A 27,862-nucleotide genomic window follows, 5' to 3' on the forward strand; every position below is an offset into this window, starting at 1 on the left:
TGTTGAATAAAGGAGCTTTTCCTATACCCCTGCCCACATCAAAGATCCAAAAAGAAATAACGCATGGAAACCTCAGTGAGTAATTTAGATATTTCAGGTACAAAAGAGCAAAATAATATAGCTAGTGCTATTATAATTTATGGAAATAGATGCTCAAGATTTCGAAAGCAAAAATTTACATGCAATATTAGAAAGTTAAAAAAGACTAATCCATGAGAGAGGGGTTTGGTCTCATATTATTACTATTTTTTTAAAATGCAAGTTATATGCTAGTGTTTCATCATTCCAGCTGGTTTCTTGGGTGGTCAGAATTATCAATACAGGTGGTTTAGATTGAGAGGGTCGCCCCCCCTTTTTTTTTGCTTTTTCTAGAAAGCCACATGGGCACCCCTCTTAAATATAGGTTAAGAGCTCGATGTCCTCTCCAGATTAGCCATCTTGAAGAAAGTCCATCTCCTCCGAGTTTAGGTCTCAGACGAAATCGAACGAGAAGATTTCAGGAAAGGGAGCAAGGAGGAAGGATGGAAGATGGTGCCGAGCTCGAGCCCAAACTGAATCATAACGAGGGAGGAAGAATGTCTAGGGGATAAAAGGGAAGAAAAGATGAGGAAAGAGAGAAAACGAGATGTCATTTGTTTCGTTTTTACCGGAGAGAGTGCTCTCCACTGCGACCATGGCTTTCGCCGAAGCAGCCACAGGGACCCCCTACCCCAACTGCTTCCCGAAGGTGGAGACTCTCAGCAACAAAGGATCCGCTGTGACGCCGGCCAAGAAGAAGAAGCGAGCGGCGGCGGGAGATAGAGGAAGCAGAAGAAGAAGAACAAGGCTTCGTTCCGTTCCACCCTAAGGCCAGGAAGAAGAACGCCGATCACAACCGAGAAGGTAGAAGAAAGCTTTCCCAGGGATGCAAGAATGTTTTCGAGAAGTTCAGCCTTCAAGAACTTCAAGATTCTGCTGGTAGTGTGGGGGAGGATGTGGCTGCTGCCAATGCAGTGGATTCAGACTCGGAGGAGGAAGAGCAGGAGGCTCAGCAGGAGGAGAAGAAGAAAAAGGCTTCACATTGCGGAGATGAACCAAATAGATGGAAGGAAAAAAAAAATACTGTTCATAAAAAAAAAAAAAAAGACTATTCTGCATGATGCTTCCAACAGTTCTAGAGCAGTTAGAGATTCGCATCTGTTAGCGAGAGAGCACTTACCACCCCTTTGCCGCAAATGCTGAAGAAAACCGTCACCATCGTCCAGTACTAGTGTGTAAGCATGAGCATAGGAGAGGGAGTACAGTGAAGTGGCTATTGCTAAATATTTATATATCAAAATCCTGCACAAAATTGCGTTTTCCTGAGAACCATATTATGATAATCATGTTTACATGACTGCCTAAACAGTTAAAAAACAAGGGCACATATTGGCTGGTGCGCTCATATGACACGGCTACAGTTGGTTCCCCCAATTAACGGGTTGTGTGTATTCAAACAGGAACCCTTTATCTCTGCAAATGGCCATCCATCTCAGAAGATCAACGTGAAAATCAAACCGTAACGGTAGAAATCCAGATGACACATTGTTGGTCTCTTCATGCAGTGGGTACCGACAACCTCAACAACGACAACTTGTCACCTTCTGCATCACGTCCACAACCAGAGCTGGATCAAAGCAGGCTTTGAAGGCGTGCAGCATTCAATGTGATCACCAAAGAGCAGCGGGGATACACAGTCAGATCAGTTCAGGTTTCACGAGGCTACCTGCCACCAAATTGGTTAAATATGTTCCAAGTCTCGGGAAAGAGAACCGCCCCCCAAACCCCAACACACACACACTATGCTCCTTTGTCTTGGAGCATAAACACAGTTAAAACGTTACCTGATAACTGTTGTTTTTCTTTAATAATAAATGAATCTGAATTGTTATCAAAAGAAAGATATGACCATTACGACAGAGGAAAAAGGTAGGAGCAAAGGCCTCACCTATTATACAAAACAGCATTAGTTGTTCTTGAAAACATGTACCAAATCAGTAGTAACTGCCATAATATGGTTGGGTGGGAGCTTGTTGCTGAGGAAATGCAGTTGCTGCCGCTGCTGGTGCTGCTGGTGCAGCTTGGGCATATGTTTGTTGTGGATAAGCCTACCATAAACCATAAAGTCATATCGAGACTTTGTCAGACCAGCTATTCATATTAGTAGGTAAGCTGTGTGATCTCAACAACCATTAAAATGAGATATTATCCAGTAATAGAAACTGCAAAATTACAAGCAAGGTGAAAAGCGAGGCAAAAAATGATCTGAGTGGACTTTAAGCTATTCTAAGAAGTGGTATGATCCTAAAACAGTGCCAATCAGGGAATTCCAAAGCAGGAAGCACAAAACTGAACTTGTCAACCTAATATTTCAGGCTACGCTAACTATTTTCAGGAACTCTGGAAAATGGTCAAACCAATCAGAAAGGGAAGCAACAGAACCAGCTATCAGCCAAAATATGGCAGCCTAAAACAGGATAACAGTACAAACAGACTGATTAAGCTAGAAAAAAGGCATTTGTAAGCAAGAATCTTTTTAGTAAATGCAAGCAAAATTCTAACAATTTCAGAAATCATTCACTGAGAACATTAAAATCGCCTACTTGATCCTCAAATTCATGGAGTTGGCTAAAAGACCACCAGCAACATATAAGAATACCCCAAGTAATATGCTCAGATTTCAAGTAATATGCTAGATAGCAGCAAAACAGATTCTACACAAAATTACTGCTAAAAAACCACATGTAAGAAGAAAGATGGATAAGAAACACTACAATTTCTTTTTCTTTTTTTTTTTGTTCTGGTTCAAAACTCAAATCACAGATTATGGGTGCTATTGGTTCAGATCGGGTTGGGTCGGGCACCTAAATCTAACTTCTGTTTCACACCCGATCCACTAAAGAATCAGATCATGTTCAGGTTTGGGTAATAAAAATTGCATCAGATTCAGGTAGGACGGAGATCAGGTTTGGGTACCAATCGGGTATCAAAAATTATATCTTGAAGAGTTAATCAAGCTAAAAAACCCATGATTTGAGAAGTTTATCAATGAAACATCCAATACACTCTACAAAATTAAAAATCATGAACAAGCATTTAATGATTAATTATATAACAATGAAAGTCAAGTATAAACACCCAAACATGTTCTAACATATCATTACCTTTTATTCATTATGCTGCTTCAATCCAGAGCGAAGTCCTATATGCTAGGAGTTTAGAAATTCAAACGTTATAAAATGGTTATAAATAACATTATATTTGTGTGTACATAGTAAACTGGGTAATTATACGTGTTAGAGTTGAACTTGGGGGCAAAAGAGCCCAACCTGAAAGTTCTAGTGGATCAAACTTTGCAACCATACCCAACCCATTCATTATCTTGTCCGGGTCATGGTCAGGTCACATCTGGGTTGGGTGTCAGGTTTGCTGGTTGGAGTGACAACTCTATAAAAGATATACAATTTCAAGACCCTGAATTAACAGAGTTATTATAGATGGAAACCATTAGTCATCTTAAGTAGCACAATATCTGCAGGAACACTTACATTGATGAGAGGCCATGATTAAAGACTTAATGGCAGCGTTAACAAGTGACTAGATTGAAGATGTTCTTTCTCCAATTACAATGTCCCTAACAATATACACTATCAAGGTTTAAGATACCTTGCTAGGAAAAATGGAAGAAAAGGCAACAATTCTGATAAATGCAGAAAATTAATCCTTACTATACTCCTAGGCACTATATTACAGGAAAAAAAGAGAGGAGATAAAATCAGTCTAAAGACTCTAAACAGAACAAATATATCATGTTTTTGAAATCCGCTATTCTTAAGCATATTCTGGCTTCATACTAGAAATTAAACCAACAATAAGTCCTTAGTGAGCATGTGGCTGGGAGTAAGCAAATATATCAACAAAATTACTATCTGCCAGGTGTTTTTAAATTTTATTTATAACATGAGCCAGCTGCCAACCACAAAAGAATAACAGCATCTGCGAACTCTGTATAGATGAATGAAACATGAGAAAAGACCCAATCTGAGACCAAAGTAATATGTGCACCAAAGGTCAACATTCTGTTACAGGAAAAGATATACTCAAGAATATAAATCACAGAACCAATATTAATGTGAAGAATCTTTAGGTATCTGTAACGATTAGATTGCTCCATAGGTTGTAAACATGACTGAGTTACAACAGCAACCAAAGATAGAGCTAACAAAATCAAATTTAGATGGATGTAAGATGTTCCCAAACACATTTTTCATAAAAAAATTGAAAAGCCTCCGTACCTGGACTGCATATGGGGAAGGATATGCACCATAAGAAGCATTCTGAGGAGCTGATGTGGGCATTTGTGGTTGGCCATAATTAGCATAACCTCCATAAGCAGCATACCCAGGCTAACAAAGACAAAAAGAGCAAGAAAATGCAGATTATAAAACAGCATATCCAAGACAATATGCATGTTAATGCACTTAGCAAAGGCCAAATAGAAATTATGTACCATTAACATAAATTAGCTATATTAACAATAAAATATGATTAAAGTTAATTAAAAACATAAAGAATAACAATATGGCCAAACACTATCAATTTGACTTCAATCCCAAGACTATGGCTTCTGGTGCCATTATCATACTCAGAGATATATATAACCGTAAACAACAAGCCTTGTCCCAACTATTCAGGATCTGCTTTACAGATCTTCATTGAACAAGAATAAAATAAAGGGCTACTTCAGAAATCATTAAAAATATAAAATTGCTATTCAATAAAAGGTGTGATATATGCATGAAATGAATCCACAAATGCTCAAAGTATGCGGAGGTCCAAATGAGGGCAAGAATTAAAAGATAATAAGTGATAAGGACTTTATTGTCCACCATAGCAGCATCCATCTCCACTAGCCAAAGAGGTATTACATGATAAAATTAGTTCACCAAAATTCTTAAGAGATTTTACAGGGATTAATTATAATCTACCTGTGGTGCATATCCAGGATTCCACTGCTGCCCTTGTGACTGAGAAGTCTGTGGCCATGCTGGAGCTTTTTGTCCATAACCAGCAGGCCACTGAATCTGTGCATTTGGGTATGTTCCCATAACTGATTGACCTGGTTCTGGATAAGTCTTTGCTATTTTAGCCTTGTCTGAGGTAAGGAAATCTTCAGCATTTCGTTTTTTTGATGTCAACATGCTCTTCTGACGTAGAAACAGCATAGCATGCCTATTTTCAGCCCTTTTAATCGACTGCGCATCTCCAAAGAGATCCAAAAACTAAAACAAAAAATACAAATAATTAATCCAATGTAATATGCAGGACAAAATTAAATAGATATAACCAACAAGTATAAATCTCCCAGAAAAGATTCTTCCTAGCAGTCAAAACAGAATCCATCTCGATAACTGCAAAAGAGAAATGGTAGTAGCAGGAAAAAGGAATGTTGAATCAACTCACAGCATAGAACATGGGAAGATGAAACCAAGAAAAATAGTAATTTATAGGTCATTCTCAGAGTTCTTACTAAAGATCAATAATATCTTTTGACATCTATTCTGAGTACTGTTTACATTCATCAAGACCCCAAGGGACAGTATGCCAACAATCAAACTACAACATGTAACTTAATCATTATGGTGATAAACCCACTTCTAATCAATGTAGTAGTTACGGTGGTTGCCTAGAGGCCTGTATCACCATTTATATGACGGACAGGGCATCGGAGCCCAAGACAACCCTCGCCAAGGGAAAAGGTTGCAGCTATGAATCTTTTTTTTAGTCAGTACATGTGGACTATAGACAATTATAACTCAACTGTAACATATACTCTAACCTGTGGAAGCAACAAATACATGGGAACTTCCATAATCTGCCAAGAACACTAAATCAGCCATCAGAAATTTAACTCTTTACCATTTTGAAGCTATTGATTACTGTCTATCATGATAATAGGCAAAACTTAACTGTTTCAAGTAACTACCTCCAAAAATATGCTAGATATCTCTTCTCTGTCAGTGGTGCTAGCCATGTAGGGATTTTCAGGATTGGGCATAATGAACTTCTCCACCAATGAATCCAAATAATCAACATGCTTTGGAGATGGCTGGATCGACTCCAGATGGATGATAACCTGCACAAGTCAGATGAAAATCCTCAACATCGTAACTATGAAAATATATATTAAGAAATTTGTCAGCTGGATAAGATGCATAGCAGAAAGTTGAGGGAGACAAACCTCGAGAAGAGGTTTGGATGGTTGAATATGCTCAAGAGATCCAGCTAAAATTTCCCAAGCCTTTTCTGCATTACCAACAACCTACAAGAAAATTCAAAAATAACAGCATGGAGCCATGTATGGAGACTTCATGAACTCATAGAGCAGAATAGATTTATCGGGTATATCATGAAAATGGATAATATCAAAATGGTCAATTCCAAGTTATTTATTAACCTTTGCATCATTTAATGGTTAACTATTAAATGACTAACGGATTACATTCAAGTGCTGCAGTCATACACTGACAAAAAGATTGGCTAAAATTTGCAAGCACATTCAGCCAGCAATATTTTTTGAAAGATATAGAATATTTTAGGCAGATGTCTTAACTTGGATAATATTTTAAAAACCACTGTAAGCGAACATTGAGGCAAAGCTATACAAATTTAGTTTTTTCTAGCGTGCATAAAGATACCCATTTTCCTATAGGTTTGAAAAGAATAACCAAGGTTTAGCTCTAAACTTTACATTAGTATTATGAATGTCCTAATGTCTAAACAACACAGATTTTGACAGCGAGAATCTTACCAGATATGCAAATCGCGAATGCTGTGCAAGCAACATTGGCAATATTTGAGACTGCTCTTTTTCCCGTTCGGCAGCGATAGCCTTCTCATATATAGAGAATGCAGCATCCTTGTCTCCCTGCAGAATCATGAGAAACTTAGCCAAATATCTTGGTCCATGTATAATCAGTATACGTTTTGAAGGCCATTGTGATAAGTACCAGTCGATTTTCCATGTTTGCATGTTTAACAACGGCTTCCAACAGACCAGGTGAAATTTCAGAATACAGAAGCTGAAACTCTGTACGAGCTCCCATAACATCTCCACTTAGTTCCATAAATCTAGCAGCAAAAAGGTGAATCTCTGGTTGCTTCTGTTAAAAATAAATTTGATGACTGGTAAGCATTATGGAAGGAAAACAAAATGACAAATATTAGTATTTGCCAGTTAATTTTTTTTTTTAAAAAAAAAAAGGTAAACTACCATCCTCATTGTCATATTTTTTTATCTGAACTTGCCAATTTAAGATATTATGGATATTAACTTTAAAAATCTTACCACACTTTCTAGGAAGTAATATTCGATACTGCAATTGAAATTTAGGATTATGCTAGATAATCATAATTTACAGTATTGTACAAAGATGGTATTATGCCTAGTAGACATGTAAGTGGTTCTAAATGTCAGCAACTTCAGATGAATTACGTATTTGAACAGCGCAAAAGTGGGTCTCAAGCCATGAAAAAGGTGCAGGGTTAATGTGGGTTGACAATCAAATGTTAAAGAGAAACCCAATATGAAATGAATCCTGGTAGGCTTTAAGAAGGAAAGATGTGCATAAACGGTATATTGATATCATTGAGACGTGTCCTGGAGCAATGTCAAGAGTTAGGAGTAGTAATAGGTGACAAAAATATTTTCAAATGTGGGCTTACACCAATGATAAGGAATAAGCCTCACATCATTTTACACAAGTAATAAATGAATATGGTGTAATTAGCTTATAGAACATATACAGTTGATTAATGAGCATAGGAGAAGTTTAAATGCTAAACTTGATACCAAAATTCACCAATACTTATATTAACTAAACAAAAATGCCAATATTCTTGATCATAGAAAATACATCCCGTAGAACTCAATGTTGACCATCGCTGAAAATAGTATAGCAAACCTATTATTGATTATATCTTCATGCAATGGCAAGAATATGTATGAAAATAGTATAATCAAAGATTCCGGAAACATTACAAAAGACAGATTCATGCTAATCTACATACTTATTAACATAATTTTGCCATCATAGCATGTTCATGTTTAAAACACAGCATCATATAAAGCAGAAATCAGTAGTGTCAGATAGGTAGCCCATAACAAAATTTAGAAAATAACCGGGGTATTTTGAGGAGTCTGTCACAAAGGACATGGATGTTTTAAATTGCAAAATTCAGCAAAAGTTTATCTGAGAAGAACTAACTTTTTGTTATTGCAATCACATATTGTTACAAGCAAAGCGAATTAATAAATCATGGGCGGAAAGTCATACTTAACATATATCATTCACCACAGATATGTACATACTGTGGTTAATTCAAAAAACAAACATGGAAGAAGAACAGAACCACGAAAAACTGAATCATACTTTCACAAAGACTTGAGTAGCCCGAGCAAGAGCATTATTTGCAAGCTCCATGCTTCCACTCGCTTCCATGCATAACACATAACGGATCCAGAACTCCGGATAATTGGCACAAGCAATTAGACACCTTTCATACAACTTAACAACCTGAAATAGCATACAGACGGTATCAAAGAAAAAGAAGGAAATAAAAGGAAAAAAATCAATTCAACTTAAGAGGAAAATGTTATTGCAACAAAGAGAAGTGAACAAGGAGTACTCCATTAGCTGATAAGGGAGGCCCCTCAATATGAAAGAAGGGACCATCCTTGCCTGATAGATAGATGGTTAAGTGGGTAAGCAATAAGCAAACACCTGCATATATGAGATTCGAATTTTAAAAAAACAAATATTGTGCAACATGTATCATGAACCCAGAACGTCGACTGACAAATGAGGGTTTGAAGTACTTAGCCTCATAGAAACCAAACAACAAGCCCACGCTTTATCCTCAGTTCACTATCCCATTTTAAAAGCTTCATCGAACATACTAGCCATTAAAGCATACAATGCAGCCAATATGACTGAACTGTAAGTTCATAACCATTCGAAGCAGAAGTATACAAAAATTAACAAGTTTGAAAATTACAAATCAAAACTCAAAACAGAAACAGTTTTGTACCTTGTTAAAGTCATCTCCTCTCTCGATAAAATCCAGATAGGTGTGCCAGTTTTCAAGCTCTGGATCATCAAGAGGCCTGACATGGAAGTATGGCCTTCTAATAGCTGTTTCAAAACCAATGATCTTAGTTTCGAACTCTTTAGCTTTCTTATACATCTCTTCCCTAATTGCAATATACTTCTCCAACTCCTCTGCCTCAGTTAAACCTGCACTTACAGGCTTTGGAGATTGCTCTACACCATCAGGACGAACCTCACCCTCAAGACTCTGGCCACCAGTCTCAGCAGTGGCAGCTGCCATAGCAGCTTCTTCAGGAGTCCGTATTTCAGATAAATGTCGACTAGCAGCCAACTCCTTAAAACTGAAATGCCAATAGCAACAGACTGCAGATTAGAAGGTTCCAAACAACTACCACATTTTCAAAAAAATGATTTCAAGAAATGGTTCATATAGTGGTCAAACCTACTAAAAATTGCACACATGAGGATGGGTCAAGATGGTTAATCTAAAATATAGTATATTTAAATCCAATGTAGGCCTTTAAGATGGTTAGGTCATGTTCAATTCTTTCTTGACCTAGTACAACCCAAAACTAACTTTGAGGTTGAGATTTTTATTCATATCTTACTAGTCAAAGCAAAGGTATGTTTAAGTTTGAAATGTGTCCAAGTCTGCTCTAAGTTTAAAAGGCTAAGCCTACTTTCTTAAACAATTTGTTGTCAAATTTAAAAATCCATTTGGTGCAAATAAGGTTAAATCTAACTCTGTCAAATAACTTTTTACTGTTAACCATCTTACTTATTTTTTACTATTATTTTTATATTTTCCAGACATATAGGAGGGGTATTTCGCTAGTCAGATACCTTTATACCTTTTCTTGGATGAGGAATTTCATGCTTCCCTCCTTTTTTCTCCTACTGACTCCAAAATTCACATCAAGATGTTTCCTCAAGTATCACATCTCAGCAGTTTGAGGATGTTTCAGTATGCAACCATGGCATCAACATAGCAATGATTGTGTTTACTTTTGAAGCAAAGTAAATATGCATCTCATTGTAGATAAGTAGAGCACATTAAGGATATAGAGCCACATCAACCAGATAATAGGGCATTAGCACAATCGATGAGAGGATAATAACATCATTAAACAAAAGAACCATTTGCCCAAACTCATCAACATCATGACAGATCACTGGCAACATCCTGGGAGTTGATTCATTGAGAAATTTGCTGGTCCTTTAAAAGAGCATGTGTTTTTTCCACTCAGAAATTTGTTAGTTATACATTTATTCTCAAAACTATTACATCAGTGTTTGATCAACATCTATCACTTATACCTACAGGCAAACCTTTGGTACATCATAACCCAACCATGTCAGACATAGGAACATGGATGCGGTTTAACAGATGGGAACAAGAATAGGCGTGCTCATCAAATGATTAAGTCATTAAAATCCATCACCTAATGTCACTCACGAGTGTAATCTTACCTCATATAGAGGCCAAATTCATCCCCAAAGTACAAACTGCACCACTCAATAATATGTCTTCATAAGTTTGATCATTTGAGGTTTAACTTTCTGATACATGCATTCTTACAAAGTTATGAATGGACCTCCTTGTAATTAACTGCTACTCTTTCCATCTTTCTTTTATGTTCAATCATCAATATTCACATATTTTACCAAAAACTTGATACCATATTATTATATTTATGACAGTATTATTAAATTCATTGCAGCACAACATGAAAGTGCATATTGAATATTGCATGACTATCAAGGTTTATAGAAGTGACACCGTTCACAAGAACATAAAAATGGAACATTCAACCTTTTCAAACATAATAAGTCATTTGGGACAAAGCAAATATCTTACACAAACATAAAGAAAGGTTTCTGCAATAACATAGCAGCAGCCATTTTAGTATCAATAATACAGGTGTAGACAACAATGTATAAGCGAATCTTATAGAAAAAGCTTAAGCTCAACCAAGATTGCCACATTATTTAATTTGCATATCAAAGTAGAAAATGAAAACAGTTCAATGAAAAGAGTAATGACCAATAATAATAACGATCCAGTTGTTGTATAGGATGCTCAAGTATTCTTGTATAAATCATGGCCAGATGACTCCATGCTTGATGAGACTCTTCATATCTGATGTACTCGTCCCACAAAATGTGCGACCCATAATCTGTTCCAACATATGCCAATCCACGTTCAAACAGCCTGAAAAACAAAAAAAACATGCAAAGAAGTTATAGTAAGCATTCATGTCCATGCATGAATAGGAGATTTAGATTTTTAATAGCATGGATTTTTTTCAAAAGCAGATGGCACTTCCGAAGTTGGCACAAATACACTGTATTTACCTTCCTGAAATATTCATATCATGCCCATAAATGGAGGGGATCATAAGGGCCATCTTAGCCCAAAACTGAGCATGATCTTCCGAGCACCACTTGAATAGTAGTGCACCAAATGATAGCCTCAAGAGTGTCAAATTTAAAGAAGCAGTAATTCTTGAACTACATTGCCACTATAGTGACCTTCGGAATAAAATACAGGGAGGAGGGACAAGAAGGCATAGCGATGCAAGTACTGACTACTAAAATGAAAAGAGTTAGACCAAGAAGACTTAAGTCAACGGTTGGCACATTAGAAAAGAGTTTCTAAAGTGCATCCGCAGCAAACCTTTCCTCCATGCATGTGGCTATCACTATTTCATGCCATAAGTTTGTAAGAACACAAAAAACCCATGACTAGTATCCAATCACAATGAAAAGTCCCACCAAGAAAAAAAAATGTATATAATACACTAGAGGGGAAGATTGTTTGACTATTACCTTCGAATAGTATCCAAATCTTCATATGTTGATATTGCAAACGTACAGTAATGCAACCAAATTTCCACAGAATATGTCACTGCCAGGACAGCCCGTTCATACACCTCCACAACTTTGTCGACACTGTCCAGACGTCCCTCATGATCAGCATATTTTTTCCAGTATCCATAACACAAAGGAAATTCGGCCAAGAATGCATCATAAACTTTCCGAATTTTTATAATGTCATTCTACAAAATATAAGTAAGAAAATATATGTCAGTTCAATTCAAATTTTGCAGGCATAAAATGAGTAACCTCAATACAATTTAAGTACTGCAAGTGCCAAATAAATACAATAAAAAGTTAGAAAGTAGTAAACAACAATACATTTGTTCACAGTCTATTTTGAATGCATCTGAAACCAAAAAATAGTCTTCTTTTCATATATTTTTGTTATTTTTGGCATATGACTATCAGTTGCATGTGGACCAACTAGATCCAAATCCTCTAACCCAGCTAGGAAGACACCATCTCAAGGCATGAGGACACATTACAAGAGCTATGATATTCAGGCCTAGCTAAATAATAGACAAGTCGTGGCTGTCATTAGCTGCACAAAGACAAGCCAGATTTTTTTTAAAAAAAAAGTGTTGTAAGATCTTTCATAGATTGCACAATAATGTTCAAATTAACACCATAAGCATTTTTTGTGCAATCAAATATACTGAATAATGTTGATTTATGGGAAGCACAGATAACATAACCTCACAGGTTTTCTGGAGATTTATCACAAGGTTTTCTATACCAAGCCATATCAGCTGGTAGGGAACCATTATCTAGTACACCCTCCATACCAAGTGTCGGACCCAAGGCATGTATCATACCAACACTCAGTACAGGGTGTACCAGCTAGTTACCAAAACAGTAGGTAAAACCTTGATTTATCTTAGCTTCATTCATCATATAATGGCAAGATATTGGGTTCGGAACCTCGCACTTAATAAATGTTGCAACTTGTTCGATTGGCATGTTATTAGGTGGACATTCTGTATTACTCCTTCCTAGTTGGTATTTCATATCGTGGTCTACCATTACCTTTCTCTTTTTGCTTGACATTAGGACAAGGAGGGTTTATAACTACTATGTGTTGGATGTGTTAGTAATCAATATTAGCTATATGGTACACATACAATCAGCACTATTATGTCCTTTTTCCCATTGGTTGTCACCACAGGTGTATGAACAACAGCTCAGTTCCATAACAAGTAGTAGGTGAAGGATTATCCTTATTGCACTTATAACACTAAATAGGAAGAGGTATTATGGGAAAAAGTTACCAGAAGTGCAATAACTTTGCTCGTTAATTATCAACGTGATTTTTGCTCATTCCATCATACACTTTAACATAAAACTATATTTCTAGATCAATGTCAACAAGTTCAAAGGATGTTCTTTACTTAAAGGGCTCGTTTGGTTCGCGGAAAGCATTTTTCCTCCTATAAATATGATTTCTGGGAAGAAGATTCCTAAGAAGAGAATGCTTGAGAATGTACTTTTGACATGTTTGGTTAAACATGGGAAAGTGACAGATTTCCAGAGTGCTTATGTTTGGTTGACCATCCACTTTCTTGAAAAAGTTATGTGTAATTCCTATTATACCCTTAATAAAAATTAGGTCTTTAATGCCTCTTTAATGCTGAAGGGCTTTTTTGGGAAAAAAATAAAAATGAAGTGATTCCCCCCTCATGGAAAAGACTTTACCATGAAATGTGGGAATCATATTCCCATGGAAATACAACTTTTCTATCTCTCTCCTTTGAAAACTCCAACCAAACAAGAGGCATCTCATTACTTTCCTGTTGACCATACTTTCCCCCCTTCTTTTTCCGCGAACCAAACGAGCCCAAAAATGATATGGAACATTAATATTGCATAAAGCTTAATACCTCTCTTTCCGATTAAATATGAAAAATTTCAATAATATTGCAGGCAAAATAGTCATCAAAGCACAAAACATGAATGGTTTTGAACAGCATATAAGGCTAAACTAAACATTCCTTAAAATATATACATATAGGCAAAAAAAGGAATTTGCCAATGTGGTGAGTTAGGTATCTGATAGAATGTGGCTTTTAAAAAATTTGGCAACTTGTTTTCTTCCTTGGCCTGATTTCTGGCTGTTTGGTTGTTGTAGAAAGTACTGCATGTTCATATGTGGGATTAACTTGTGAAGATGGTAGCTGTAATCGGGGCAGTAAAAATGATGGTGATGTATTAGATCCCTGAATAATCAGACAAACCATGCTTCTTATTCTGGCTTTTTCTTTATCTATTCTGGGTTATATGCCTCATATGAGAAACAGAATTTTATTCTTATATGTTGTTTTTACCCTCAAAATATGCCTGATGAGAATAGAACTTTATAAAGTTGGTCCAGTTGCATTGCTTTTCAAGCTACCCATGTAGCATCCATCAAAATCCATTCACTTAGTCAAGCTCAATATATGGATTGCCTATGCAAATATCATTAACAGATAATATAAATAGTACTAATGACATATTATGCTTGACTATAGCATTCTAAGTTCTTCATGGAGTGATAATTGCTACATTATGTAAACAACCAGTTAGGGAAATGTAACTCGTTAAAAGAGCACAGCTAGTTTACCCTAATAGCTAGAGTCTAACAAGAATTCTTAACAAAACATCAAAAATATAGGAACAAGAAGTGGGTGAAAAATCAAGTAGTTAGTTCAGTGGGATATGATAGAGCTGTTTCTGCCTGAAGATTTACTTCACCCTACACATGACATGAAATAAGAACCAACTTCACCTCTACAGTAGCTAAATAACTGATGATAAATCAAACTTCATATGTCCAACATGCTAAAACATTGTTTGTGACTATAACACTGGAAACTGAGTTCAGATAACTGAAAACCACTGATTTAACAGCATATTCCAAAAAATAAACAAAGTCCAGTGATACCTCTGCAACCTTCTCTGTTTCATCGATGAGGGCTGTCCAAGAATTGAAGTCTAAACAATTATCTCTCACCATATTCCATAATCTTTCCTCCTCAGCAGTATACACCACTATAGAAAAGGAAGATTTAAATAAAAAGGTCACTAATGTCAGTGAGAACTGTGCAAATAAACAAATACAAAAACCCAGATGATCTTTTAAACAAATAAGAACAAAAGCAGCAAAAATGATTCAGAACAACCAATATCTAAAAGAACTTCACATGTCAAAATGGAATAGAAAATTTTGATACCATCTTCATATGGTTGTTGAACAACAGTACCACCCACAGCATTTGATAAATCTCCATTCTCAATAACTCCTGTAGGTTGATAACTGGCCATTTCACCAGCACCTCCATTCATGGAATCATAACCAGTTGTATGAGTAGAGATACTTGCAACTGTTTCATGGCCAATGGCATTTTCACTAGCTACAGCAGCCCCACCATCAGGCTTAGATTCATATGTGATGCCATATGTAGCACTCTGTGCAACAGAATTGGGATCCTGACTGTACATATTCCTGTCGTCAGGATTAGTACCATCTGACAAAGCACAATCTGTAGCTGCAGTAGGTGCAGAAGAAACAAGGTTTTCACCACCTGAAAGAGCAGCTGAATCTGTCATGGGGTACTCAGCAGGAACATGACCTGTAGATACATAGTCTGCAGCATTGGATGCTTGAGAGACCACTGACTGACTATCTTCCATCCTACTTTCAGCAGCCAAACCAACCAAAGAGATTCACAGGTAAATGCTGCAACACATAAACAGTCTAATATGTCATGATAAAGAGGGAAATGACTATGGAAAAAAACAAAGTTGATTAATTGGTTCACAAGTATGCAAATTCCAAGCAAGAAGGACAGCTTGAGTAACCAAATTAGCCCAAAACACTATTCATACCAATTTAAAGGTGAAATATATAATGATCAAAGGGGGCCATGGACCTAGGTATTAATTTGCAGTGGAGGTAAGAAAAATGACAGCACTATTCAGTGATTTCGGCATTAAAAAGATTTAGAAAGCTAGAAAAAAGGGTGTTTTTTTGCCGTCAATATAAGGATTTCAATGCTCCAATCAGGAATAGTAAACTAAGCGTCTTAATTTGAAAATTTTACCACAATTAGGGTTTCGAAATATTATGAGACATTGAAACTAGAGCACTGTGATTCCAGATAACCACACAATCGTACATAAGGAAAGGGTTTTTCTTTTGTTAGTTGAACTCCTTTATCTCTTTTCTTGACAAATCTGTAACTTTGTCTTTCAATGATCTCCAACAAGAATTCTAAAGGACATTATTGCTCGGACTGGATTGGCTTTCAATAACATATGAATATCAAGCTTTTATGAGAATTATTTTCGAATCCATTAAAAGTAGCATTATCACCGGTACAAAACATGTAGGTTGCTTGATCTTGGGACGAATTCAGCCAAGAACAGCAACAGGCTCGAAACCAACAAAAAATCGAAACAAGAAAGATAAAAACCAGAAAAATAAAACTGAAGATCCGACCCACGAAACAGAGAAACAATGAAACAGCCCTTGAATCCCCGGAGCGAAAAAACCCGGATCTATCATCATAAACCTTACCGTACTAACCTTAATCACAAATGTATCCAAGTAATTTATTTAAAACAGATAGAGAATAGTTAACATAAACCCTAACCCTAGATAAGCAGAAAACATAGAGTCAAATTTTCTGTCAAAACTTCCAAACAACAAGATTTCTACACTACAGAACCCTGAGCGGGGAGGGGGAGGGGGAGAGAGAGAGAGGGCATACAAGGGGAAGACGCGGGCACCGGCGCGGTGGGGAGAGGGGGTTCCGGTGGCGCCGGCCGAGAGAGCGGCAAGCAGGCGCAGAACAGCGGTGCTGAAGGAGGGAATCGAGAGAGACAGAGAGGAGACCGGAGAGGGGTGTTGTGGTGTCCGTGGGAGGGAAGTAGGGCTAGCCGGTTAGGGCATTAGGGACCAGCAATCGACACGTGCGGTGCATGTGCCTGATTCGAAGAGAAGTTTGTATTTGATGTGCGGCCCTGATTGAAATCGAAAGTAAGCCCCACTTGCGGGCCTTGTTTTCATTTGGGATGACCAGGGACATCTAGGTATCCGTAGTGCTGTTTCAGCACCCAGATTTGCGGTTTTTTCTTGGATGCCCTCGCTCCTTGGTTATTTAAAAGTGAATTTCGATGGTGGTGTGACAATGGATGGGAGGTCAAGAGGGGTTGGATTTGTTAACAGAGATCATCTTGGGAGTTTGGTTGCAACAAGTGGCCGGGGCATGCTAGGACTCACTGTTGCTGGAGCATAGCTGTAGGCAGCCTGGGCGGGCATATCCTATATGAGGCGGGTGCTTGAGGCCGGGGGGTGCACCTTGAGGAGGATTTCTCTATAGTTGTAGATTGGATCCGGGGTGCGGACAGATATGGAGATGGTCACCCACTTATTGGTGAGACCCACAGGTTGGCTATGGAGATTGATGAGTTTTAGGCAATACACGTTTTTTCGAAAGGCGAATAGGGCAATAGACTGGGTCGCCTCCTATGTTGCATAGCATTCCAAGGAGTTCTACTAGACATCCACAGTAGAACTTCCGTCCCATTTGTATTTTTTGTTTTCTTCTGATTTGGCAGGATGTTCTCACGTTAGGGTTATATAAATTGCCGTTTTCAATAAAAAAAAAACAAGAAAAAAAAATAGAATAAGTAGAAGTAAGCCTCACGGCCCCACGTGCCTTGCACTGTGTTATTACCAAAAAACACAAACCAACAAATCTCACGTTTGGAGTATGAAAAATGTTTAGAAGAAAAATGAAATGAAAGGCTCCGGCTAATTCGTTGGCCAAATATAACTTAGATAGCATCTCTCTTCATACGAAAAAAGTAGTTTTGATTCACATTTATGCGATGCATTTGTTAGAAGGTTTTGATTAACATCACATCCAATATTTTCTTGTGCTTGTTATTTGCCCTACAAATGTTAACAACATGAAATATTAATTGGAACACTGACTTTCAATTTGTCGTATCATTGTTAAATAAATATATGGTTCAAAATTATCCGACTCGTGGTCTCTTTATTCATCTTCCATCCAAAACTTCATGCATAAAACCATTTTCTACGTGACGGTCTCTGAATGAAACCCATATTTTTATATTTGAGATGATGTCTTTCCTACAAAGAAAAAAAATAATATTGATCCTTCTATATTTACAGTTGAATTTGGGTGTTTTTCAAAACTTGCGGTGAGAAATGCATAATAAATATTCTTCAAATTTTATTTATTATTTTGCAATCAATAAACTACTTTTAAAAATATAGCAAGAAAATTTTGCTAAATATAATCCCTTGATAAATTGAATATATGAAGTTTTAGTAGTTATAGCTAACAAACTAATATAATTTAATGATGAAGTTCAATGAACCAAACTTTAAAACCTCTAGTGTAAATGGTGATTTTTCTTTTTTTTTTCCCTCCAAAGTTTTAGTCCTACAATAAACACTCATCTTGTCATGTGAAACATTGACTAGATAAAATTTGCTATAAACAAAAGCAAATATACATGGATCTTAGCTAATGAGATGTTAGTTATCTATCCATGTTAAATATGTATGAGTTTGGATCTATTGCATATATTTTGTGTTTGGATATCAATATTGGCCAAACCCGATCCATCAATATTGTTTGGATCTATAGGTCAAACTAGATCTTTAGCCGTCCTTTAAAAAAGAAAAATATATATCCTTAAGCCATATGCCATAAATCATAATTTTTGAATATCCCTAATCTCTAAATCTCAATGAAAGTATGATAAATTGAAAAGCATGCATCCAAACTTTATTGGTTTCAACTTGTTTCGGCTAGCATCTTTGGTTCTTCTTGCGGAGTTAAGATCATGATGGAAAGTTTTGATTTTATTAAGCTTCTTCACCCCACAAATGTATGCCCGACGATAATTCCTCTATAGTGATCAATCGGGTTAATACTGCTATTATTTATCATCTTTTGTTGACTGAGATAGAGGATTTCGGATCATCTGCAATGTATCTTTTGCACTATAGAGAGTTACACATGCTCGTGTTGCTATTATATCACTTATCTAGAAAATGGAGAGCTCTTGTATAGTCTTCCTATACTGCATGCTTTGCATTTTTGCTCAGTGCAAGGATCATCACAACCTTTTTTTTTTTTTTATGTTCCTAAAATGTATTAAAAAGGAAATCATATCACTACTGGGCACAAACTATGGGGCCTTATATGGCTTGTTGTTGGAAATTTGACCCGGGGGCGGCCGTCGGCTAAGGAGGAGGAACTCCGGCACGAGAATGGCGGACGGCGGTCCGTCGACGAGCGGCGTCCTCCGGGAGACCTGCAAAATGCCGGTGGCCGGGGTTTCCGGCGCCGACCCTCCGATGCTTAAGTCAGAGGGGGCATAATTTTGGAGAAGGAGAGGAACTGTATGTAGAAGTCCGAAGCCCTCCCTTAGGAGGAAGAAGCCCCTTTTTAGAGGGAGAAGCTCTCCTTTTATAGGGGGAGTGTCAGGGTTACCTGTGATGTGACTGGGCGAATTAATGGGTTACCGTCACGATTCGACGTGGGCGTGGAAGTAATGAGTTGCCGTGGATGGCCCGTTCCCATCATGAGAGGAGATGGTATTCAGCCAGAGCTTGCTTGTGGCGCGCAATGCAGCCCATTCTTGGGAATGGTGAGGCGTTGACAGTCGTAGCAGGGTATGGTCCCTGGTTGATATGTCGTGGCGTGGCCGGCAAGTAAAGCATGGTGCGGTGAGGCTGCTGCAGGGCATGGCCGCAGCATGTGGACGACAAGGTCGGCCTTCTGAGGTCAGCTCGGCCTTCTGAGCTCAGCAGCCTGCATGAGCTCGGCAGCCTTCTGTGCTCGGCCTTCTGAGCTAGGCAGCCTTCTGTGCTCGACCTTCTGGTCTCGGTCTTTTGGTCTCGGCCTTCTGAGCTTGGCAGCGTGCATGAGCTCGGCCTGAATGAGACTGCTGTAGGTCGTGGCTGCAGCATGTGGATGACGAGCTCGGCCTGCATGAGACTGCGACAGGTCGTGGCTGCAGCATGTGGATGACGAGCTCGGCCTTCTGAGCTCGGCTCGGTCTGCATGAGCTCGGTCTTCGGAGCTCGGCCTGAATGAGCTCGGCAGCCTTTTGAGCTCGGCCTTCTGGTCTCGGCCTTCTGAGCTCGACCTTCTGAGCTTGGCAGCTTGCATGAGCTTAGCCTGGATGAGCTCGGCCTTGCTGTCAGATTTGGGTGCTTTAATTGTATTTATGGGGTGATCCATTTTTCCCCCCAACATGGCTCATTATAACTGATGTATAATATGTGTCAAATAAATAAAAGGAGCGTGCTCGTCAAATCTTTTAAACAGGACTGTAGATTGGGTCGCCTCCTTTACTGCTCACCATTTAGGGGAGGTTCTTTGGACTGAACTCGATTCTGTTTTTTTTCCTTTATGCCGTCTTCTTTCTCTTGATGCTGAGGTTAGTGTTTATGCTAAACTGATATGAATTATCATTGTAAAAAATAAAAAAAATTATAATAATAATAATAATAATAAAAAGAAGAGGAGGGAAGGAAACAAAACCCTATGCCGGTGCCCGCCAAGGCTCCGACCCAGCTCTCCCGCCATCTAAAACTTAAGGGCTCGTTTGGTTCGCGGAAAGTATTTTCCCTCCTAGGAATATGATTCCTGGGAATCATATTCCTAGGAAGAGGATACCTAGGAAAGTATTTTTAGCATGTTTGGTTAACCATGGGAAAGTGACAAATTTCCAAAGTACTTATGTTTGGTTGACCATCCACTTTCCTAGGAAAATTATGTATAATTCCTATTATGCCCTTAATAAAAATTAGTTCTTTAATGCCTCTTTAATGCTTCTTTAATGTTGAAGGGTCTTTTTGGGAAAAAATAAAAAAGGAGTGATTCCCACCTCATGGAAAAGTAACTTTCCCATGTTTCTCATGGGAAAGACTTTCCCATGAAATGTGGGAATCATATTCCCATGGGAATATAACTTTCCCATCTCTCTCCTTTGAAAACTCCAATCAAACAAGAGGCATTTCATTACTTTCCCGTTGACCACACTTTCCCCCCTCCTTTTCCTGCGAACCAAACGAGCCCTAAAAAGCCTCTACTGGGACCAAAGACCAGGAAGGAAGCAACGGGAGACCCACCTGCCATCGTATGGACATTTCTTCAAGCAGCTGATCAGCACGATTGGTTCTTTTCCCGATGGTGGAGAGGTTCTTCTCCACGAGGCAAATAGGCGGTCCGGATTCCATACAACCCATGACGCTCCTCTCTGGGCCTCCTTGCAGGTATCTCTCCATACCATCTCCCATTTATTCGTTTCCAAGCTTTCTCTTTTATATTACTTCCAGGGTGCCTTTAGAAATTTTACAGATATTTTTTATTTTTCGGAGACAGCGGGAAGACTTCTCTTCTGTTCCAATTTGCGATCAATTGCACATCGGAGAGTTTCGGCGATGTGGTCTTCATCTGTAACAAGAGGAGACTAGAGAATAAGCCTCCCTTTTTATCTCATGTATCTCTCCTGCTTTTGCTTCCCTGATTTCTAGACAAGGAAACTTGTTTAGTTTCTTTTTTTTTTGAAAAATAATTGGATAAATTGTCCTTCGAACTTCTGGATATATTTCCAGGGTGTTGATCCGGCTTCAGATGCGCTTCAACATATACAAATCAAGTAAGAAAACTACGCTTCTTATTCGTTGCTATTCTTGTTGCCATTCCACCATGAGTTTTAAGATTGTCAAGGATCAGGCCTCTGAATTGGAGTAATTAGCGTGGGCCCATGTTTAAGAGGCTGCAGATATCTGCAGATCAGAATCAAGATCTTAACATGGTCTGCGTATTCCAATTCTCAATCGATTGGCATGCTTCAAACATGTGGAGGTAGCTTGGACATAATTATGAATGGCTTTGTTTCTTTTCTGTTAATTAAAATATTCCACACAATTTTTTATCATGATTTTAAATATTGATTAATATATTTCAAGATTTTTATTATTGGGATCCTGGTCAGCACACATACTGAATTCAATCATTCGATATTAATAGTAACCAATGCTTCAAACAATTTAAGCCTTAGTTTGATATATCTTGGATGATAGAATTCATAAGAAATGCTTTTTATTTACCCCTTTTAATTTTATTCACCCCTTTTAATTTCATTCAATTAATGAGCTATGGGTATTAGGCTATATCTTGATGAAAGAAATGATATTCTTGTCATATTTTCAAAAGCTCAGAATTTTCTTCTTAAGCAGTATCTCTGTGGTTGCATGTGTTGCTCTCTGTTATGGTTGCTATTCTTGAACAGAAGAAGGACGTATGCTTTGGACACCTGCAACTGGAACAAATAATAATTTAAAATCTAGAACCTACCTGATTTGCGTGATTGTATCATGCTGACTGACAATTAGTAAGTTCATGGATAGCAAAGGTATTCTACACGGTGACCCTCCTCCCCCCCACCCCCCCAACAACCTTTTTTTATTGTAGCTTGCCCTTATTCTTTCATATTTTCTGATGATTATCTGTTTACTAGAATCTGAAATTTAATTGTTATGCGTTGTTGCATTTTTATGTTTATCTTGGCATCAAAGATGCTGATGATACTTTCATTGTGCTTCTCTAAGAGATATCATCAATTAGGTAGTGACATCCTTCCTTTTGCTTATGAAGTGGAGAATCCTCTCTTGAAATGAAGTTGAATTGCTGAGAGGGATAAGAGGTTTTCCTCAGCAATTCTTGCACCTTCCTCGATCTGATTGTCTCTGTTCTATAAGGAAGAATGCTGCCCTCCTATAACTTCTTTTATTTTTTAAGACAACAAGCAGTGATATGAATGAAAGAAGCAGTGCTAACAGATCTTATAAGTTCCCTTTCTTTTCTCGAGGCAGGAGGGAATGAAAGGCGATTAACATGCACAAACCGGGCTATAGTGGTACAGCTAGTGGTTGTCCTCTCTATGGAGGAGGCTCCAGGTTCAAACCTGGAGAGGTATTTGCCCAAGTGTTTGCCCTGGGTAATCCTCAAGTTGGTGGTGCCCAAATGTTATTTCCAAAAAGCAAAAAATTCAACATGTAGCTTATCAAATTGGCACCTGAACTTATCATCACTTCAGTTATATATATGCTTATAACTTGCTGCCTAACAACAATGTTACCTGTACCATAACATAATAAAATCTTGTTTTCAGTACAAAATCAGTGAATTTTGAACTCACAATGAGCGATAAATTTAGAAGAACAAGTCCCTTTCATCTCCGTGGTTACTGTTACATTGTTCAAGGATATAACCCAGTCCCAAAAGAGGTGCTACTAAAGATAACAGGCCAAATATGGTAGTGGATGAAAACAAAAAAGGTTAGAGGGAGATGGAAGGATGAGAGAAGGGGACAACTTGGAATCATCCAACGAATGTAAAAAATAACTAAACCAAAATGTTACTTTATTCTTGTGACAGTGATTCTCTTATACGTATGGATGCTAAAATATGTTAAATCACATCAAACCCTAATTCTTATAGAAATAGTCCTATCTTTTCTCAAAAAGCAGCCTAATTCAATCAAGTTAGATATCAGGGGCGCCTAGACAAATGCAAAGATAATTAAAGGCCTAAAATAGAGCCACCTCTTCTTTTGCAGCTTCCTGGAACAGAAAACATGATCTGACTTCCTTTTTCTGTTTAAAACTGCCTTTAGCATATAAGCAAGAATAATGAGCGGCATTTTATTCAACTTGGATACTAATATTACATTTCCGAAATCTGACTTTAACATATATCTCAGGGGAGTTTACAGGCACCATGCTCTAAATGGCAGAACAATGGTTCTGCAACTTGATAGCTTGTCTTACAGATAAGACTATAACAGAATTAGTTTCTGTCTGATAGTAACCGAAGAGCTTATTTTCTCATCTTCTTGTAGGTATGTTGAAGACGATGAAGGAATCAAAAAATTCTTTGCATCATTTCACCTGCATGAAAGCTTTCCAGTAGCAGTTATCATTGATGATTTTGGAGATTTCTTCAGCGACAAGTAAATTTCTTGAATGTTATCTTTGTTGATGGTGAAAGCAAAAGCCAAGCTCCTTTTTTTTTCTGCACTGGATCTGCTATTATCTGGAAAGAAAAGACTCATTAAAATTATGGGTACCAGCAAATTATGATTGGGAAATTTTAATGAATAGATGATCCAAAGCAACAAATCCATGAGCAGTATGCAGATATGCGATAAAACATATTGTTGAATATTGTCTAGTTACCCATGTATCGCCTTGTTTAGCATATGTGCATCCAAACTTCTTAGAGGTTATATTTTGACTCAATTTGATTTGAATAAACTTCTGAACAACAACAGCCTTTGCCTTTTCTGCTTCTGAAGCCTAAAGCAACAAAATACCAATATGTTTAACTGTGTCTGTTATCTGCATGAGTATGTCATAACTATGCTGAAGCTCTTGCAGGAATTGCCAACAGAGATATAACAATGCAAGGGGTAGAGATCTAGCCATGGTTCGCACTCTGGCTCTATGCTGGGATGCTATAGCACACGCAAAGTAAGAAATGGAACGAACTCCTAATTCTATCTGATGATTATAAGAAAATTTTGGGGAAATCTTTCAGCATTTATTTAGTCTAAGTAAATTTTCCAAAGTGTCTTCGTTCACTTTATTTGTAGCAAAAAATTGCAACCCAAGGCATCTTGCAGTCTTCTGGTTGCTGATACACACCAAGGAGACAGTCCAAGACTGTTATTCATTTACAAGAGATGGATTCAGTGCATCTTCACAATTCAAGGTACATTGTTTATTCCCTGGTTTGATGATAACAGTAATAGTCAGATTGATTCACCTTCTGAATAAGATATACATATTACCTAGAGAGTGCCCAACTGGTTTGAGTTGATAAAGTCTATTGCTTATATACAAGAAACCTTGGTTTAAACCTGCTCACCCTGAATATCAGCCGGGCACTCACCTGTCTTCTGAAAACAATATGCATATCAACTGGAGTGCTTATGATGTTTTCCAGATTTGTATTTGCATTTTATAGTCAATTTTGATGATTGGCATTACGCAATTCCAAAGCATCACTGTTGACAAGTTTGCAGTTCTACTATTCTGGCTCAACTATTAACCTAACCTGCTTTCATGGCCTTCTTTTTTTTCATTATGATGAAAAAAATTGTAAATGAATAATCTTCTGTTATGCCCTTTATAGACTTGCAAAAAATATTTTCTCGCACCCTTACCAGGAAGGAAATAAACCCTCTAGTTTTGTCATGTTAGATTCTGAGGTTACAAAAAACAAACAAACAAAAAAAATCATTCGCTCATCAAATTCTTCATAGTCTTAACCAATCTTTTAAATTGTATGGCCCTAATTGCATTATATATTTATAGCTTGCTTGAACTATATTACCACCTCATGGTATTGCTGCCTACTGTTCGTCATTCAGTTGCAAACACTGAAAATAACCATCCCACTAGATTGGAGATGGTTCTCGGCCATTTTATGCCACCCTGCTGATGCCACTTCCTTCTCGGTTTAAGAATAGATGTTGTATTTACTTGATCAAGTAAACAGATTATTCTGCTGAACTGAGATGTTTTTTTCCCTCTTTTCTTATTATAGGTGATGGCTCGGGTTCGTATATTTTGAAGAATAGTTGTATTTCAGGCAACAGGCAAGAGGGCACGAGAATTGCCAAATATTCCATAGCGCTTCAGCATCTGGCATTGGAAGAGGTTTTTGAACAACAGAATCAAGAAATTTCATAAGATAAAAGCTTACATTTTATGATCATAGTTGTTAAGAAATCTCGCAGGTTTTCTTCTTTGTGGTAGGTAATGTGATATTTTGCTTTCAATTAAAATAGGTTGAAGGTGCAAGCATGTGCAATTAAAATAAAACTTGTTTAGAATTTTGAAGTAATTATTAAATTCAAAGGCAAAGGATCTTTACCTAGCTACCAAGAGGGTCTTGATCTCACCAAAGATTTTATCAACTAATGCTATTGAGACATTCCAAAACTAAAAATTTCACCAACTACTATCGATCTCCAGAATCTACCATGTAAAAAGAAAACATTACAATACACTTAGAATAAAATAAGTTTTATTAATTTTTCAATTATCAAAATAGAGGACATGGAGGATATTTTTAAGGTGGGGCTCCTAACACTCATAAGCATTCTATTTTCATATGAATATAGTTTTTTTAAAATTAATAAAGATAATAAAAAATAGTTTTGTAGGTCTTGTAGGACTCTTAAACCAATTAACAAGTATTTCTGAAAGTGGAAGCCAAGAAAATTAACCAAAAATCAGGAAAATCATCCTTATTTCGAATGGTATCTCATTCGAAATAAGGAGTGGTCTCTCTCTCTCTCTCTTCCACTCATCCACTGTATGCCAATGGACACTATAAATGAAAAGTAGAAAGTAATAATTAAGCATGCATCTATTATGAAATCATAATTTGAACCTCACAAATTCTGAAATTAAAATTTTCTCATTAAAGATTAAAACCAAGCAATTGTTGCATCATAAATTACATACTTCAAATTTTGAATAGAATTGTCAAATTGATTAAGATCATTCCACATTTCCATTCTAAAAATGAATGCATATAATATCAAGTAATGTTTTTGATTAAAAAGAAAGCTACAGATAGAACAAAACTTGAAATTTCACACTGAAGATTCAGCTCATATTATGCATAAACGGAGTGGCAAAGACAACTTATATCAAAGTGGAAAGAATTCTTAGAAGCCATACTAAACTAATAACGCTTGCTGTTGTTCTTAAGCCATTTCTCTCTCTTCAACAAAGAGCACTCGCTCAACTATCGCAGATGGCAAGAAGAACTACTCAGCGAACCCACGGATTACGATGACTTGAGGATCTCTTTGGATGATGAGAGCAGCAACCAAAGATCTTTAACAACGTGGATATGCCCATGGAATTGGTTGTACCGATGATGGACTTGTACATGGCCTGCCGGCACAAGGGATCGGGCTGCTTCACCTTCGAAATCTCGTACACATGGCGAACCCTGATGGGGGACTTGACCGTGAGGTCGAACGGGTTGTCTTTATTGTTGGGAAAAATGGTCCCACAAGTATGAATCAACTATGAAAATTATAAGCAAAATAAAAACACGAGATTTTTATGTGATTTTTTTAATTAAAGTACAGTCCAATTTTACTATTTTTGTAAAATTACAAAGTGTTTACAAGAGGCATAAATATCTTAACAAAATGACAAAAAATGAAGCTTTAATAAGTGAAGAAAGATGCTACACAAAAGCTCAAAACAAGAGAGTAGAAAGACTATAGGAAAAACTGAAAAAAGGTTGCTGGAACAATAAGCAGAATAGTTGTCTAATGGGCCGGAGGGCCACCATATCTTTCAACTTGACCATGTTGACAACTAGGCAAAATCTGCGTTTGCGTTAATTCATGTATACAATATTACCTATTGCTCTCAATTACTGTACATATATATTTCCACCAAAATAAATTACTTTACATATATATAACAACAATTTCTCAGGTTCCAAACTCTCATGTTTAGTTTGCAGGAAGAATTTTTTCTCGCCGAAATATTTATCATAGAAAGATAAAATTAGTACATTTCTAAATGACTTATGCTTAGTTTCTGAAAAAGTTATGTAAAATATATGTTATGTCCATAATAAATGAAAATATCTTACCCATTCTATCAAAACTGTAAGGGCACTTAAAAAAAATAATTCAATTTTTGTCCTGGACTTTCTTATGTCTCATATAAATTTTTATTTTTTTATAAAATATAAAAATATTATTTTTACAAAAAAAAC

At 37.2% G+C, this 27,862-nt stretch overlaps 2 protein-coding genes and 1 long non-coding RNA gene across 11 annotated transcripts; 1 reads left to right on the forward strand and 2 right to left on the reverse strand.

Moving 5' to 3' along the window:
- Window positions 1–1,278: 1,278 nt before the first annotated feature.
- Window positions 1,279–16,953, reverse strand: LOC120103683 (pre-mRNA-processing factor 39-1). 4 transcript variants are annotated; one of them, XM_039121382.3, is made up of 15 exons: window positions 16,757–16,953; window positions 15,218–15,723; window positions 14,929–15,035; window positions 11,958–12,187; window positions 11,173–11,340; window positions 9,109–9,469; window positions 8,451–8,594; window positions 7,029–7,181; window positions 6,830–6,946; window positions 6,260–6,340; window positions 6,005–6,154; window positions 5,007–5,300; window positions 4,314–4,424; window positions 1,967–2,126; window positions 1,279–1,740 (listed from the first exon to the last, which is right to left on the reverse strand). In XM_039121382.3, exons 2-14 carry the CDS (start codon window positions 15,675–15,677, stop codon window positions 2,013–2,015), a joined length of 2,490 nt encoding a protein of 829 aa, XP_038977310.3. In that variant the 5' UTR covers window positions 15,678–15,723; window positions 16,757–16,953; the 3' UTR covers window positions 1,279–1,740; window positions 1,967–2,012. The 4 variants fall into 4 exon arrangements, with proteins under 4 accessions (XP_038977310.3, XP_038977308.3, XP_088580190.2 ...); XM_039121380.3 differs by having other exon boundaries at window positions 1,279–1,744; window positions 16,757–16,949; XM_088724064.2 differs by having other exon boundaries at window positions 15,218–15,741; window positions 16,757–16,906.
- LOC148703272 (uncharacterized) lies at window positions 3,182–3,667 on the reverse strand. The gene is made up of 3 exons (XR_015988314.2): window positions 3,567–3,667; window positions 3,348–3,465; window positions 3,182–3,227 (listed from the first exon to the last, which is right to left on the reverse strand). It is a non-coding gene; the product is annotated as an uncharacterized LOC148703272 (long non-coding RNA).
- Window positions 16,954–21,032: 4,079 nt separating the features above from the next.
- On the forward strand, window positions 21,033–27,193 carry LOC103703889 (tRNA dimethylallyltransferase). 6 transcript variants are annotated; one of them, XM_089923690.1, is made up of 8 exons: window positions 21,033–21,312; window positions 21,398–21,539; window positions 21,655–21,698; window positions 23,946–24,056; window positions 24,484–24,576; window positions 24,675–24,817; window positions 25,655–25,767; window positions 26,854–27,193. In XM_089923690.1, exons 1-8 carry the CDS (start codon window positions 21,227–21,229, stop codon window positions 26,920–26,922), a joined length of 801 nt encoding a protein of 266 aa, XP_089779816.1. In that variant the 5' UTR covers window positions 21,033–21,226; the 3' UTR covers window positions 26,923–27,193. The 6 variants fall into 6 exon arrangements, with proteins under 6 accessions (XP_089779816.1, XP_038982329.3, XP_038982328.3 ...); XM_039126401.3 differs by having other exon boundaries at window positions 21,034–21,312; window positions 26,876–27,193; XM_039126400.3 differs by having other exon boundaries at window positions 21,037–21,312; window positions 21,422–21,539; window positions 26,831–27,193.
- The last annotated feature ends 669 nt before the right edge of the window (window positions 27,194–27,862 follow it).

This window comes from Phoenix dactylifera, chromosome 6 (assembly GCF_051530095.1).
Source record: "Phoenix dactylifera cultivar Ajwa chromosome 6, Ajwa_hap1_PhDact_Kaust_v1.1, whole genome shotgun sequence".
Classification (NCBI taxonomy): Eukaryota; Viridiplantae; Streptophyta; class Magnoliopsida; order Arecales; family Arecaceae; genus Phoenix; species Phoenix dactylifera.